This window comes from Cygnus atratus, chromosome 6 (assembly GCF_013377495.2).
Source record: "Cygnus atratus isolate AKBS03 ecotype Queensland, Australia chromosome 6, CAtr_DNAZoo_HiC_assembly, whole genome shotgun sequence".
In the NCBI taxonomy this organism is placed as follows: Eukaryota; Metazoa; Chordata; class Aves; order Anseriformes; family Anatidae; genus Cygnus; species Cygnus atratus.
In genome coordinates, this window is record NC_066367.1 from 40,152,452 (window position 1) to 40,169,857 (window position 17,406).

The 17,406-nt window shown below is 36.7% G+C and overlaps 1 protein-coding gene across 7 annotated transcripts in view; it reads left to right on the forward strand.

Annotated features, from left to right (window-relative positions):
* PKP4 (plakophilin 4) overlaps positions 1–17,406 on the forward strand; it is an 88,931-nt gene that overhangs the window by 43,063 nt on the left and 28,462 nt on the right. For 5 of the 7 annotated variants that reach the window (XM_050711449.1, XM_050711448.1, XM_050711453.1 and 2 more), the window contains 6 exons: positions 5,430–5,464; positions 9,809–9,940; positions 10,099–10,289; positions 11,018–11,576; positions 13,664–13,855; positions 15,429–15,649. In XM_050711449.1, the coding sequence (XP_050567406.1) occupies positions 5,430–5,464; positions 9,809–9,940; positions 10,099–10,289; positions 11,018–11,576; positions 13,664–13,855; positions 15,429–15,649 (1,330 nt within the window). The remainder of the gene's footprint in view (positions 1–5,429; positions 5,465–9,808; positions 9,941–10,098; positions 10,290–11,017; positions 11,577–13,663; positions 13,856–15,428; positions 15,650–17,406) is intronic. The other 2 variants (XM_050711451.1, XM_050711450.1) reach the window with 2 other exon arrangements.

A 17,406-nucleotide genomic window follows, 5' to 3' on the forward strand; every position in this document is an offset into this window, starting at 1 on the left:
CCTCTGAGGATGATTGTTTCTAAGTATTCACTTGGATCTTCTGTGGTGTTCTCTGTTTCCTTTATATGTATGCTTTTAGTTCATTGTGAATGAATATGGATTCTCTATGGTTTTTTATCTGATAACCAGAGCAAATAAGGAACTCTTTCTCTTTTTTCTCATGGTGCTTTGCTTAGATACTCTGTTTACCCAAGCAAACAACAAAAAAAGTAGAAAGAGATAACAGATTTATGTATTAAAAGTTTTTAAAATTTATTTTACATTCTTTTACTTTTTACTCAACTTGTAAATAATGTTGCATTATACTTAGGAGCAGAGGTAACAGCAGCCTACATCTCCCTACTTCCACTCTTGTACAGGTTCTTTTGTGCCAAGTATTGGCACACAATATCCAAGTATTCCATGCCCAGGAATTTTGGAAGTCATCGCATTCTCTAGCTGTTCTTTCTGAAGTGTAGAGTCTTCCGCAGCATTTCTAGGTCATCAAAAGCTATTAAAATTTTGGACAATGCAATATATTAGATATTTTATAAGTTGTAGTTTACCAAATGACTTCAGGAAGCATTATAGAGTTCCCTACTCTAATGTCTAGGACCTGAAGAGTCACTATATTACCAGTCAATCCATCATTTAATAAGTCTTTTTAAGATGCTTAGCTTAGCGAGTGGGTGAGCACAAAGCAAGTAACTTGAGATACAGAAGGCATCACTTCAGGCCTGGAATGCTGAATACTATGTCTTTCCTTTGGCACTTCAGCAGTGGCACTCAGGCAGCATCAGCTGCTCATTTAAAAGTGCAGAGTATGCTATCACTTGTCTTGAATCCACAGAAATTTAAGAAGGTTGATTTTTGCATGTCTACACTGAAAATAAATGAAAATTGTGAAGTTTCTTGTTACACCTCTGGTGTTCATATTTTGGTTTGTTTTCTGTGTATGCAGACTGTCAGCATTTCTGAAGTTCTGTCAAAGCTTTTGAATGCCAGTAGAACTGAGCAATTTTGCTTTTTATGCATTTTGATTGCTGGTTTTCAAATATTAAAAAAGAAATGCAGTTTACTGGTGAGGTGCTCTGCTGATAAATTGAAGAGTGAGATGCATATGTGAATATTTACATTTTTATCCAGTAATTGACTGGGCTTTGAAGTAGGATTGTTAGTTTTCTTGTGAACACTCATCTACCACAGACTGAGACACAGTAAGTGACTGTCTGCCAGCTGAGTCGTGGGAACTGCTCGTGCAAGTGCTCGTGCACACTGACCTGAGCTCTGGTGGGCAGTGGTGATGAGTCAGTAGGACGTATTACCAGTCAGCCACTGAAAACTTTTTACAGCTGAAGCACTGGAAGGGCGCTGTGTGTCGCGGTAGTTACTACAGTGTGTTGTTCACCTAAAGCACTACTTGAAGGACAGTCAAACGTGAGATCTCTGCATTTTGAATGAGTGGTGCCCAGCACAGGCAGTGCCCCGCTGTGGGGCGGCCGTGCCATGCTCCCGCAGCCCCGCCGTTCCCCTGCCTGCCCCAGCAGCTGCAGGGCTGGCCGGGCCGTGTCGCCCCTCTGCAGCGGTATTCAGCCTGGAACAGCGTCCTGTGATAGGTGGCCAAATCTGGGTGTAGCGCCCAAGGGGCAGCTTCCCAAATTCCTACCCAGAGCTCTAGTGCTTGCCTTTATCAGCTGAAGACCTCTCCCGGCGAGTCATAGGGCCGCTTGCTCTTCTTGCACTTTGGTAGCAGAGCTGTTCGGTTCTTGTGTGTGGGATGTACGATGCCTATAGTACTCTGTACGGTGGCTGGCAGAGTGGGTGCAGGAGTTAGGCGTACTGTGGAAAGCAAGAAGATGCCTATCAGAAAAGCTGAGGACTGGAAATTATTTTGAAAATTTATCTTTAGTTATAATATTTGTGAAAACTTATGCTAAGTTGTGTCATCAAAAATATAGAATCACATTATACTGATTTTGATGGTTGCTAGTTACTAGTAATGTGTGTTACAGTCTATGGATTTTAATATATGCCCCCCTTTTTATTTTTCAAATCTGCCTCTGCCAAGAATTTACAGTTATCTACATCTTTAAGCCTTCATACTGCTTATAACTATGAATGTATTCTTGATGTAGATACTTAAAATGGAAGATAAAAAACAGGTAAAACAACACATTCTGTCTTAACAGATGCTTAAATTTGGACTGGTAGCTCTGGCTAAGCAACAAGCACACATTCCTGTGAATAAACCATCCCCCCCCCAAAAAGTATAATGCTTAACAAAAATTAGAAATCTACAACTTTCTTAAAGTTTTGTATTTCATTTGTACCATTTTCATCCCATGGATGGGTACTGTAAGAGATGTGGCTGGACCAGCCAGTTCTGCCTTTAAAGTGTGGCCAAGTTGTTAAACTGCCACAGCTGTTTGAGATGAATGTTCATCACCTTATCTAACTTTGAAATCCACAGCTGGAAAGTGTTTCTCTGAGAGTTATTGCTTGAAGAATGTAAAATGGTGGTAGTGATACTTTGTATGTTTTGTTTCACAATGACTTCATATGAAACCTTTTCCCTTTATCGGATTTTTTTTCCAGACTAGCGGCTAGTTCAGTTTTGTGTCTATGACATAATAAGCTTTGAAATAAAACTGTAAGGTGTCAAAGAAATGATCTGAAATTAAGAAAGGGGTTAAAAAGAAATGCACATACATAGGAAATAGCAGTAAGAACAACACCAAGAAAGCAAAGGATCCTAAAAATGAATCATGGAATCATAGACTGGTTTGGGTTGGAAGGGATCTTAACTATCATGGATGGGGACATCTTCCACTAGACCAGGTTGCCCAAAGCTGCATCCAGCATGGCCTTGAACACTTCTAGGGGGATTGGGCATCCACAACTTCTCTGGGCAACCTCGCTTACCCTCAGAGTAAAGAATTTCTTCCTAATGTCTAACTTAAATCTATCCTCCTTTAGTTTAAAACCATTATCCCTTGTCCTATTGCTACATGCCTTGATAAAGAGTTTCCCCAGCTTTCCTCTAGGTGCCATTTAGGTACTGGAAGGTCTGTAAGGCTTGCTGCTGTAAGGTCTCCCTGGAACCCTTTCTTCTCCAGGCTGAACAACCCCACCTTTCTCCTCCCAGGAGGGGTGCTCCACCCCTCTTAGCTTTGTGGCCCTCCTCTGGACCTGCTCTAACATGTCCTTCTTGTGCTGGGGGCCCCAGAGCTGAACGCAGCACTGCAAACAGGGTCACACGAGGGCAGAGCAGAGGGGGACAATCACCTCCCTCGATCTGCTGCCCATGCTGCTTTTGATGCAGCCCAGGATATGGCTGGCTTTCTGGGCTGCAAGCGCACATTGCTGCCTCATGTCGAGCTTCACGTCAACCAACACCCCCAAGTCCTTCTCAGGGCTGCTCTCAATCCATTCTCCTCCCAGCCTGGACTTGTGCTTGGGACTGCCCCAGCCCAATGCAGGACCTTGCGCTTGGCCTTGTTGAAAGTCGTGAGGTTTGCACAGGCCCATCTCTCAAGCCTGTCCAGGTCCCTCTGGATGGCATCCCTTCCCTACAGTGTTTTGACTGCACCACACAGCTTCATGTCATCCACAGACTTGCTGAGGGTGCACTCAATCTCTCTGTCCCTGTCACCAATAAAGATGTTAAGTAACACCGGTATCAGTGCTGACCCCTAAGGAACACCAGGGGTTGGAATATATTGATTTCAGGAAAATTTGTATGCATCTTCCATCTTCAGTAATACATGTGTCATCTTTGTCTAAACTTAAGATATCTGTGCTTCTCTACTCTTCCTTGAGGGTAGAGAAGCCTTGCAGAGAGGTCCTGACTCTACGTTGGATACTCTTCAAGTCTTTCCAGGTCTCTCTTGTACTGGAGTCCCAGAACTGGCCACAGTACTCCAGGTGCAGCCTCACCAGGGCTGAGTAAAGAGATGCTGTGAGATGAGCCAGGAGAACCTCAATCTGGAGTTCTTCCTCTGTAACTTTACACACCAAGTTTCAGCCTAGTAAACTATCCTGCTTTATGTGCTTTGTAAAGAGAGAACAAGCGTAGCATCCCAAAACACTCTAATATTGGCCATTCTCTCCCACAGTCTATGATACATAGTAAAAATTTTGATACTACCTAGCTCTGAAGCTGGCTATCAGATGCTTGAAGCTTGAATTTGAATTCTTCATTTCTTTAAATTTCAGTTTAGTTTGTGCTTGTATGCATGCTTAACACTTCTATACGCAACTATGTTGTCTCTCAAAAAAGTTGCTTGATGATTATTTTATGTTTACTATTTTACAAAATAAATATCTAGTATTGTTGATGTTGCTGTGCTAAAATATTTTTTGTAATTGGTAGCTGTGGTAGAAAGGCAAAATAAATAATGCTAATTCAGTAATAGATGCATCTTATCCAACATCACAGTTGCATGCTGATATATAGACAAAATCTGTTGGAGTTGCCCATATTTTCTTCTGAATAGATTTGTGTTTGGAAAATACTAGCTTATAATCATTGCAAAATGATTTAGTACTCCAAGTTTGATAATTGATATGTAGAGCAAGGAAAGAGTGTTTTTAACTTTGAAAAAATGTAATATATGAATGAATTTTCTGTCTGCAAAGATAGTCATGCATTAGTACTGTATCAACATGTGAAAGAATGTCATGTAGCAGAAACAAAATGGTTAAGATAGTTCTGTGTAAAATAACGATTTGAAAAAGACAATCATGTAAAATAGTTGTTTCTTAAGGCATCTGTTTAACCTTGATAATGGAAATACCTGTTTGCGCTTAGAGGTCGACAGGTTTTGGTATGTCAAATGTGTTCACTTCTTATCATATACAAAGGATCAAAATTCCCTCTGGAAAACTGGGAAGTGAAACAATAGTAATATCTGCAGGTTCCATTTCTGTTCAGTTATTCAAATTGCATTACACGGAAATTCAAAATGCTCTAGAGTTGTAATTCCCAAACTTTTTTGCTAGACCCTACCATGAGCCGTGAATGCTCCTGTTTTTGAAGTTGTTCGCTTACTGCTAATCATATGCACGTGACTGTGAAATTCTACTTTATACTATTTTATTTATATCATCACACCTTAAATAAGAAGTGCATACCATAAAACATGCTCTTACCTGTCCTGTTGCAGAGAGGTCACGCTCACTGATAATTTACAATACAGTAAGTTACAGGGAATTTCCCATGATAAATACAAAGTAAAAATCAATAGCCAAAGGTTAAATTGTCAGGTATAAAGAGCTACAGAGTATTATTTACAGGGGCTATTGAAACTTTGTCTGCTGTTTTTTGGTTTTTTGGTTTTTTTTTTTGTACAATTTTATATGCTTTGGTTTAAAAAAATATATAAAAATAAAGAAGAAATTCAAACTAGATACGTGGTTCTTTTTTGTGATAACTTTTTTTCTTTCTGCAGCTCTACTGAGAAGTCATTTCCTTGGAGATCACCAGGTATTATCTTTTATGTGTACATTTTGCTTTAAACTCGCAAACCTGTATTTTCTTGGCATTTATCGCTTGTTTTGATGCGAACTGAACATTAGCAGCAGCACTATGTATCTTTTCCAAATATCTTTTCTAAAGTAATATTAATATACTTCCTCACATGCAGACTTATGTGTTCCTCTGTTACTGTAAAAGGTTATTTTGGCTTAAATACAGATAGTTGCAGGTATTTTCCTTACATCTTTTTGTGCCTTTTGAATTTTTGTGTGATTTTGTGAACAACAAAAGCCTTGTATATTTACAATTAATTAAAAATTAATTTTGAGTCTTCCTCTTGGCAGGTGAGGATCATGGAAAAAATACTGTTCATTTTAAGCTTGAAGACTTTTTTCCTTTTTACAGATACTATGTAACTGAGAGATGCTCCAATAAAAAATACTCTCAAAAAAAACTCTGCTTCTCTTTTTATATCTCAGGATATCCTGAACTTTCTTTCCAAAATAAGAAAAATTAGTCTTGTAGTACTTCTACATCTACTCTTGAGTGTATTAGATGAAAGTGGATAGGACTGTATCTTTCAAGTGGCATTCAACTCTATAAGCCAGAAGGATCAATTAGAACAATCCAATGTGATCTTGACAGATCAGAGCATTTAACCAGTGAGGTTTCTTGCATCAGTTAAAATATTTAATGATTGAAGAGTCAATCACTGAACAGTTGGTATTCTCTTCAGAGTGATGAAGTGTATATGCAGAAGTCCACACCATACAGCAGAACTAGAAATAGGACCTCAACTCCTTCAACTACTTTGCACTAGATTGTGGTTTTTTAATTCAATCGTATACTTTTGAAAGAATGCCATGTTAATCAAAACGAGTTGAATGTAATAAAAATGCAGTTAAGAATTTTAGGTAGCTTGTTAAAAGTTTATCAGCTAAGCTCTGCACAGTGTTAATATATCTTTCTGTAAGTATGTATGCAGTTTTAAGAACTATCCAATATTTTGCCTTACAAAGAATAACACATCATAATGATCTGCTTGTTCACTGAAATGTATTTATAATTATGATAATTATGACTACTTTAGATAAATCCATCTCTCACATTATCTCCTTTCCTTTACCCCATATGTTTTTTGGTTTTATTTAGAGATTAAACTCTTAAACCCCATGTAATTGTATTTGCATGGTTTCAATTGCTGTTACGTTATCATCTCTGTTGATGTGAGGCAGTTGTATTAGCTTTTTTTCCTTTCTTTTAAGCTTGTTTTTTCATGTAATTGAGAAATTACTATTTCTTTATTAATTTTTCTTTCATTCTGAAAATTATTTTTGTGTCCTTTTTCTTATATTATTTCCCTTGGTTCTCTAATGTTCCAGTTCACAACTGGTAAAGATATCTTCTAACAGATCTCAGTCTACGTTACTGATTTTTCTAAGCCAATTACATTCCATTTCTTTATTTCCTCCACAGTTTTCCTGTAGCTTATTCTTAATTGTTGTTTTTTTCTCCTTGACTTTCTATTAATTTGTCTTTTTCTTTCTTTCATCTATCCAGTTCTCATTTTTATCTTATCCTTTATCTCCTCCCATTTCTATGTTTCTTTTCCTTAAAAATCTCCTGCACACACCCCTGCTATGAAGTCACTTAACATTTCGCACAATTGCAGTACTTGAGAGAGAAAAGGTCCACGAAGTCTAGGAATGCAGTTATTTTAGAATAGGATACATAGTCAAACTATCATAAGTTACGAATATACTTATATCAAATTTCAGTTTAAATAGTGTGTGCATTAATACTAATTGAGATGTATATTACATCTGTGTGTATTTAAAGTAAGGCTTTTCTAGAGTAATTGCTCAGAAGTGGACATGTTAGAAGTATTTTTTTTATTTTAATGTGAAGTGATACACTTTTCATTTAATGTTCACATTTATGTTGTGATTATAGGATGATGGTTCTACTTACATTTCTTCAACAAAGCTCAAAAGTGAATATGTGACTAGATGATGCTTTACCAACTGTGATCTTAAAAATACTGAAGTTAAAGATGAACGAAAACACTTTTTTAAAATCACCAGGGTATTTTCCTGACTTGGAGACAGCAGTTGTCAAAAGACATCAGTGGGTGTTGTGATGTGACCTTAGCTTGAAAGTGCATCAATAGAAGTATACAGAATTTTTAACAGAAATATAACATGATGTTGTTTCGCAGATGCTTATAAATAGAATATTAGATCAGCAGCCATTTATAAAAAGGCTATTATTTTATTCGGGGCATTCTCCTCATGATTTATAGTAGCAGAGAGAGAGAAAAACAAGTCATTTTATTGTGCTTTCTTGCTTTTGTTAGAGAGCCTAAACAATCTTTATTTTTTTAGCACTATGAAAGCATTTGCTTGGTGGCAAATGTATGATGGAAGTGAGATTTCAGTTTAGATCTCTGTCTTAGAAACATCTGTGTGGCATTGAACAATTGAACTTTATTCTTCCTATGTGTTTCTCCCCACATTGGTTATTTGTCGGTTTGAAATTGATTTTATATTATGTAATAGCCAGTAACCAAAATAACAGTCTTGTGTTACTTAAATGACAAAGACTGAAGATTAAAATATTGAAGTTGAAGATAATTATAAAGTAATTTAAATTACTTCCAGTCCCTGCAAGTCTTTCAGTCTAAAGAACATGTAATACCCACTGATGTCCATCACGATCTGTTACCGAGTTACTGTAACAAGAGCTGTGAAGAGTTATTTCAGTGTTGGTTCTCCATATCATTTCTAGGGACACTTTTGATGAAATTAATGAACTGTAATAACACTTCTTATTAAATTGTAATTAAATTTGGTCATAATACTCCTATTGCAGTTAATTGATTTAGTGTCAAATTAAACTAGATGGTTTTGACCTAAGAATGTGCTAGTCCCAATTAAGTATGCTGGCTGCCTGTATTTGTAAGATGCATTGATTTTATTTTATTTTTTAAATCTGATATTTGAACAGTGTTCAAGCATTCTTCATAATACCAACTAACAAGTAACATTTTTAGTATGGAAGTTCAATTACTGCACAAATATTGAGACACCAGCATTTTGTGTACGGCTATTATTACCAGCTATTGGTAAAAATCAGAGTATTTCTTTTTTGGCTTCTTAGGTAGGAATACTCTGTCTATATTTTGGAATTCCATTTTGAAGCATACTGTATAACAGTCGTAATAAAGAATTTCTAATAGCTTATCTGTGTTTTTTTGTTTGTTTGTTTGTTTTCCATGAGTGCAACTAGATTTTATATCAGGTAGAGAGTTTTCATTAGCGATTTTATAGAATTTTTCAGCCCACTTTCCCATTTTCCTCCTCTATCACTAGCATCAAGTCTGCACACTCCTGTTTTTGTAACATGCTGTTATATTCATTTTCAAAGAGCACTTAGCAGGATTCACTGTCTGCAGCTCACAACTTTTGACATGAAACATTTGCAGAAGTTTTTACTAGACCATTGCTTCTTTGCATATTATTTTTGGTTTCTCATCTAGTTGCATTCATGTATTACTTCAGTAAGAATTTATGTATTTGGTGTTCCAGATGTAATCCATATTTCCTACTGCATCTCTTCTTCATCAGTGTAAGTGTATCATGACAGTTGAATAACAATTTAATATTTCTGTCAATATAACTTTGATTCAGTTTGCTCTTTGGTGTCCTCATCTTTGCCCTTATATTTGTACTGGGTCTGTATTTGTACCGCCACATTATTGCAGACTGTACAACTTTTTCCTTTCTTCATAATACTGTTGTGATGTCTCCTTTGCTTTCTCTCACGAGGCTTTCCTTTGCTATCTGTAAATTTCAGCTAATATTCTTAGAACTGATGTTAGCATAAGAGTGGATAAAAAAGTAAGCATTGGGATAGTAACACATGAAATAAAGAATTCATAACATTTGCAGCAACTTCTTTTGCTGATACAAAAATAAGGATGGAATTCAACTCAAACTTTTAATTAACAAAGTTCTCAAGATAATAGGTGACAAGTGACAAATATTCTCTGTTCCATAATGTTTCTACTTTGCAAAGTATATTTACTAGGTAGCCAATTACATATTAATTAAAATAAGTTGGAAAGCACATCTAAACACTGAGAATTGTAGAGCTATATCAAAACATCATGAAACAAGATTCTCAGACATGAATATGAAAGTTCTTTTAGTTTGGTAGATGGGACCTACAGTCTACCAGTAGACTGTATTTGCATTGGAAGTAACTTCTTTGGTAGTGTGTGTGAGAATTATTGAGTTTGCAGGAGAATTGCATATGAAGTAGTGCATTTATCATCCTAATTTATTCTTTCAGATCCTCCGACCACCAGTGTAAACAAACCCCCAGTGTCAGAGAGCATTCATACCAATGCCTATCACGTTACGACAGAGCCAGTACAAGGGAACCTTTACTCACCGGAACAGACATCTCTCCATGAAAGTGAGGGTCTGTTGTATGCATTTTAAATATTAGAATATATTTCTGTATTGACTGTATTAAAATGTAATATAGTTATGAATGCAACAAATAGCAATGTTCTGTACTATTTTAATTTCCTACTGTTATGCAGTACTTTTATTCTTACGTTGGCTTCATATCTACAGGGTCTGTAGGTAACTCGAGAAGTTCAACACAAATGAATTCTTATTCTGACAGTGGTTACCAGGAAGTAAGCAGTTTCCATAACAGCCAAAACTTGAACAAATCAGAAAACAGACAACAGCATTCCCTTATCGGAACCACTAATAACCATTTGGTGAGAAGCTCACGAGCTGAAGGACAGACTTCAGTCCAGGTACACTCGAAATACTACGCCTTATTTTTGTCTATTTTGCCTGTGTATATAACACAGTTTTAAAGACAATAAATGTATAGCTGGACCTACCCTTTTTTGCCTTAACACCTTCACTGATTAGAAAGTGGAAATGGCTTACAGCTGAGGTTAAAAAAAAAACTTCTGAAGACTTCAGAGTGCAGAGTATACTGCTGATGTATAGTATCAGCAAAGCATCACTCATAATTGTTTCAGTTGTGGTGCTTGTGAAAATCTTATAAATTTTGCCAATATGCAAACATGGTGTTTAAAGAAAGATGGTATTTGTGTTCCTGTACCTTGTACTGTTTCTAGCCTTTTTCCCCCTCCTTTTTCATTAATCAGAATGATATTAAGACAGTTATTGAATAAGCTTTGTTAGCTTATGCTAAAATTTAATACTGTTTCTGAATTTTCAAAGTAGTAACTCTTTTATTAGAATGGTGAGGAAAGAAAGCATTAGTACATATTAACATAGAAAGACAAATAGAAATGAGGAATTTCTTCTGTATATGAAGAAATGCTGTCTAGAAAAAAAAAGTTATGTGCAGGGGAACTTGAAGGAATGACTTTAAGGATAAAAGCAATTCTTCAGCTGCTTGTATGTATTGTTAAATTGTGTATATTTCTTGTTGAATTCCCTGTCTTACAGGAGAAAATTATCTACTATGCGATAAAACTGATCAATGTTTTGGTTTTGTTTTCAACAGCCTCCAGTAAATATTGCTACCAACCGAGCCATGAGACGTGTCAGTTCAGTCCCATCCAGAGCACAGTCTCCCTCTTATGTGGTCAGCACAGGTGTTTCCCCTTCAAGGGGGTCGCTGCGAACATCTCTGGGTAGTGGGTATGGTTCTCCATCAGTTGCTGAGCAAAAATCCCTTACTTCTCATGCATATTCATCCACTACTCTGCCAGTACAGCGGGCAGCATCCCCATATGCTGCACAGAGACCTGCTTCCCCAGTAGCAGTGCGACGGATTGGTTCTATGACATCTAGACAGACGGCAAATCCCAATGGCGGGACTTCTCAATACCAAACATCAGCGAGAGTTGGTTCTCCTCTTGCACTCGCTGATGTACAAACCAGAGTCGCTTCTCCATCACAAACCCAGCTGGGATCTTCTTCCCCAAAGCGTTCTGGCATGACTGCAGTTCCACAGCATTTGGGAACAACACTGCAAAGAACGATTCATGACATTGAACAATTTGGACAGCAGTATGATATATATGAGAGAATGGTCCCTCCACGTCCAGATAGCCTTACAGGTTAGTAAAAAGGTAAAGACATAGTTTAAAACTTGTTACAAACCTAAAACTGTAGAAAGCCAGTAATGTGGTAGTAGTTCTAAGGATGAAATGTTGTAGCAGTAGAACATAATTGTGGTGGATTTTGTAAATACTAATGTCAAACGCTATGTATCAATACCATAAGTTCACAGTGAATATCACCTTTCTCTCCAATTACTAGATTGCTAGCCATGCATTAAATTAAATTGTATGTTTTAAGATTTACGTGGCTAAGTGAAATTCTGAGTCTTCCAAACAGGAGCATTTCAGTATTTTTGAAGATAAAGTATATTTACATGTATGTGCAGATTATACACACAGTAAAAGATACTAGGCTGAGACTAGTTTTATGTCTATGAGTTTGTTAAAATAGGTAACTTAATACCATTGAATTTTAGTCTTTTTACCTAATAATTCTAAGTTATCTCAAAGTACGTTAACTTTGAGGGTAACAATATAGGGTAACCATTGTAATATTGTCTTAAAATGAAGTCCTAAAAGGTAGAATATATTCATCTGAGAGGCAGTTCTTAATCAGATGCAGTTACTACATGTTTTAAGCTCTGTGTGTGTCGCTGTTTTTGTTCTGACCTTCACCTAAAGAAGCACAGACAAAGGTGATCTTGCGGTTAGGACTGCATGTTCTCTTGAGCAGAGACTGCAATGTCTGTTTTTTCTTCTAAATTATTACGCTTCACGCAAACCCAAAATATTATTTCCCAACAAAGGGAATAAAGTGTATTCTCCCCAGCTTTCATTTGCAAGGCTTAATAATCTACCAGTTTACTAAAGGGGAAAAAATCAGTTTGCCATGAAAGGCAATTTAGTAGTTAATATTGATTCAGTCCAGTGGACTGCATAATTTGTGATGTAACAGCAAACCTGTACTCTTAAAATATTTTTAAGGTACTTTACAAATGTCAGGGTTTGAGAATATCATTTTGTCTAAACAAGTGAACTGATACAGTTTAGGAAAAAAAAGTTACTGGGGTAAATCAGTGATTCAGAAACAGACGTTTTAAGTTTAATGTATCTTTAATATTAGGAAAGTAATTAGTAACTGTGGTAGTCAAGCTTAGAGAGCATCTTATTTTGTAGCTATTTGCTATGGGAAAGTTGCAGTGGTATGACTTTAGTGTGCTGTATGTTACAAACCAAGTAAGCATCCCTTATTGTTACAAAAAAACTTTTTTTTCCTGGTGTAAATTACTTCTCATGTTTCTTTAGGGGAACAGTTTAAGACAACATCTGAAATCTTAAATTTATATTTGAACACTTTTCTGAGAGGAAATTGGGATCCAGGGGAAAGGTTATTACTGTTGCAGCCTTTAGTTTATCCAAAACTCTTCTCTGCTACATAAGCTGGAGGAGAGGATGGATCTAGCACTGAAAAAGCTGTAGCAGGAAGTCCACTGCTGAGGAAATTAAGTTAAATGCAGCAGAAGTAAGACAAACAGAACTCAAGATGGACAGCTAAAAAACAAGGTGGAAAAAAAAGAGAGTTTCATATAGTTGCTGCAGAACTGTGTGTATATGTACACATATACATAGATGATATATATCATGATCTATTTAAACTTTTATAAAAAAACATTTCTCCACCTGCTTAAATCTCTGCTGCCACTACCAAGAACACTTTTGTTCTTACTGCTATATATTATTTCATTTTCAAGATTATGACCCCACTTGTACCCACTTTCACAACTGGATTTCTGTCAGATTCACAATTTACCTTGTCAGTGCTAATTCTGTGAACTGCATGTGCTGACTTAGCTTTTACTCAGTATGTTTTAGACTTTTAACCGTAAATGCTACCAAAAAGAACGAGTTGGAAAACTTAAAGTTGTCATATTATGGAGAAAACTTTTTATCGAGGGAATGCAGCTTTGTTAGTGAACCTTTCAGTATGGATCATTTAACAATGGAAAAAAGTTTGAGGAAGAAATCTTTGTAACTGTAACTATTATACGCTTTTTCTTGGCTAAAATAAGAAAGATACAACCATTGCTGGTTTATTATTTTTAATGGTATGGGCCATGTACATATTTACCTCTTCTTGGTTTCAGGCCTGAGGAGTTCATATGCTAGTCAACACAGTCAACTAGGACAAGAATTACGATCAGCTATATCTCCTGATTTGCACATCACCCCTATATATGAAGGCAGAACTTACTACAGTCCTGTGTACCGTAGTCCAAATCATGGAACAATTGAGCTTCACCAGGGATCCCAGTCAGCATTATATCGGACAGGGTCAGGTAGGTAAAGGGCTTAGAAAGCTCTTCCATGGGCTGTGTACCAAAGTCGTGCTTGATTTCTTAGTGGAGCTTCTCTGGGACCTGTGGCATATAGGAGATACGTAGTTCCAATTGAAAATGAAAAACTATATACTATAAATCAATAGAGATAGAAATTAAGTTTGAAGGACTTAAAATAACCAGTAGGAATTTAAAAGCTTTTGTGACGTTTTCAAGAAATACTTGGGGTACATATCAGTGTAAGGTCAGGTTCAAAATATTTTGTTAGATATCATGCACGCAGGTACATCCAAGCAAAGAGTATTTCATGACAAATTGTTTTTGATTCCTCTTGCATTCTCTATGCATCAGTTCTCTTACCAGTTGAGCTCATGCTTTGTTATTTAATTCATCAGTACAGCATGATAGCGTGCACACCTGAACTACCTACTGCATCTTTCGCAGTAAAAATACCGTTCTTGCCCTACTTCCTAGCAGAGGATCATGTTAAAATACTGCATTTGAAAACATAAGTGAAACTGAAATATTTCTATAAAGTTTGGTAGAATTCCTACTGATATATTATGGAGTGTATAGGCATTAGATTAGTATTAGAACTGATTTTCTGTAAAGAGAAATCGCTGATTAATGATTTGTGTACTGGAGTAATTTCTAAAAATTCTGGAAATAATAGAGTGATTTAAACTAAGCAGCTCTCTGGAAATATTTAGAGAAGTGGCGTGCATCAAGTACAGCATTCATAGCCGGTTGAGGGAAGTGATTGTTTCGCTCATCTCTGCATTTTTGTGGCCTCACCTTGAGTGCTGTGTGCTGTTTTGGGTACCACAATGTAAGAAAGACATAAAACTATCAGAGAGCATCCAACAGAGGGCTACGAAGAAAATGAACAGCTTTTGCAATTATCCTACTTTCTCTTCTACAACCTACAGTAGAAAAATTAAGTTTGTCAGTCTGTGCCAATAAGGAAATATAACTAGAAACTTGAATTCTCTGTTTACTTGTCTACCTAATATCGGTTACTTTGGAAGAACAGAAGCTACCACAACAGCTCTGTTAAGTCAGGAAGCTACATGTTCCTGTTTTTGAAACCATCATCTCAATACTTTGAAATCATCACTTACTAGCTTTTTTCAGGGAAAATGTACGTGTAGTTGGGAAAAGTAAGATATAATACAAACTATATAATTTTTTGTTTAATTGTTTTTCCTTTTTATTTTTAGTACTGTTGGCAAGTTGAAGTTACTGTTGGTAATTAAATTTTATTATGCACCTTGAAAGCATTTTGCATCCTAATTTCTCCTTAATGGCACAAGATGCATTTCTTTCTTTGAGTACTCAGGCAAGCTGGGGCATAAGCCTGATTTCACCAAACCTTTATTTCTGCAACCAGCCTCTCTGTCTTCCCTGGGACGTTGAGTAATCATTCCCTTACATCTGGCGGCAGCTTTTAACACTGAGCACTGTACACCTTTTTTAGACTGATTTTTTTTGCTTACGCTTTTAAACACATATTGTCTCTTCTCTTCAACAGACATTTGTTACCTAGTTTGTTTTAATACTGATTTTATACTAGGAGTTGGAAATCTGCAAAGATCATCCAGTCAGCGTAGCACACTCACATACCAAAGAAATAATTATGCTCTGAACACAACAGCTACCTATGCGGAACCCTACAGGTCAATGCAGTATCGACTGTCAGAGTCCAGTTATAACAGGCTGCAGCATGCAACGCCCGCTGATGATGGGACCACACGATCTCCATCCATAGACAGCATTCAGAAAGACCCCAGGCAAGTCCATTTGTGCTTTCAAGAATCATGTATTTGCCATAATAAGATGTTTAATACATTCCTTAAGTAAATATGGCACCTTTGTTGTCCATATTTCAGTTTTACATTGTTTAAATGGCCATGACTTATTTAGATATAAAGATTTTGTTGAATAGCCGAAGTAATAAATCATTCTACTTTGTTACAGCAAGAAGAGTGACTTTTGTGCAGTTTTCTTCCATGTTTATTTTCATTTAAGAGTTCATATAAAAAGTACTTACAAATTTGATGAGAATTGACTGCATTATTCCAAATATTTTCAGTAACTTTACAGAGCCACTTGTAATATTGTAATAAGCTTTCTTTTTGTGGGAATGGGAAAATGCCAGGTTGTGAAAATTAGAAAGTAAGTACCTAATTTATTTAAATGACTTTTCGAGAGCAGCCTGCTTACATTTCAAACTAATGTAAGTTTAAAAACGTTATATAAATGTACGGCTTTGCAAAGCGAATACACGTTCATATTTTTTAATGTAGTTACTGGTTTGAAATTGTAAATGTATATACACAGCATGGGCATGTGACAAATGTAATATTATCATTACAATTCATTAGATACTCCATTCATTGAAATCTTGTGTTTTAACATGGGAATATCAAAACCTAGTCCATGCAAACCTGGAGGGATTTATGGTACTATGTTTGTCTTCAGTATGGGTAAGTGATTGCTAGAAATTCCAGTCTGTCCTCAGATTGCCAGTTCATTGAGGCAGTTACTATACCCTCCCTAGTCGTGAAAATGCATTATGCATTCTGGTGGTTTAGAAACAACTGAACGCAGAACACCTCATACATGGACTACATGGGTACGGACTACAGTGATCTCTCAGAAGTCTTTCAGACAGAAACATTAGGACAACAGATCAACTTTGCAAAGAGATAGCTAATACCTATAGTCAGACTAGAATCTTGCACTGAAATCTTTTGTCTTCCTGGGTTACAGAAAGCTTATAACATAGTTCAGTTTTTTTCTAGTTTGGCCCTTTCCTTCAGTCTCCTTCAGTTTGAGGAAAGGCTGAGAGAGCTGGGGTTGTTCAGCCTGGAGAAGAGAAGGCTCTGGGGTGACTTCATTGCAACCTTTCAGTACTTAAAGGGGACTTATAAAAAAAAAAAAGATGGAGAGCGCCTCTTACTCAATCAGATAACGACAGGAGAAGAGGGAATGGTTTTAAACTAAAAGAGGGGAGATTTAGATTGGAGGTTAGGAGGACATTCTTCACTCGGAGGGTGGTGAGGCACTGGCACAGATTGTGGATGCCTCATCCCTGGAGGTGTTCAAGACCAGACGAGGCCCTGGGCAACCTGATCTAGTGGGTGGCATCCCTGCCCATGGTAGAGTGGTTGGAACTAGGTGATCTATGAGGTCCCTTCCAACCCGAGCCATTCTATGATTCTATGATCTTACCTCTAAGTTACATCTGCTAGCTGCATGCTGCTGCATGCCAGACTTCTTCTGGCATGGCTTACAAAAAGCTACTCTAAAAGTGACTTTACAATAGAGATGGTTCCTATTCATAACAAGGAACTTTTAAGAAATTCTGACTCAGTTTTTACTGTTAATACACTTTATCTTTTGATTTCACAGTGGAATAGATGTACCTTACGTTTTAATCTGTTTCAATCTCTAATTTGCATGTCATACCATTGCAGAAGTTAAGTTACTGTGTTATATCCTGAGACCAGGCTTTGGAAAGCGTTGCTCTAGAATAGGAGTCAGAGAGC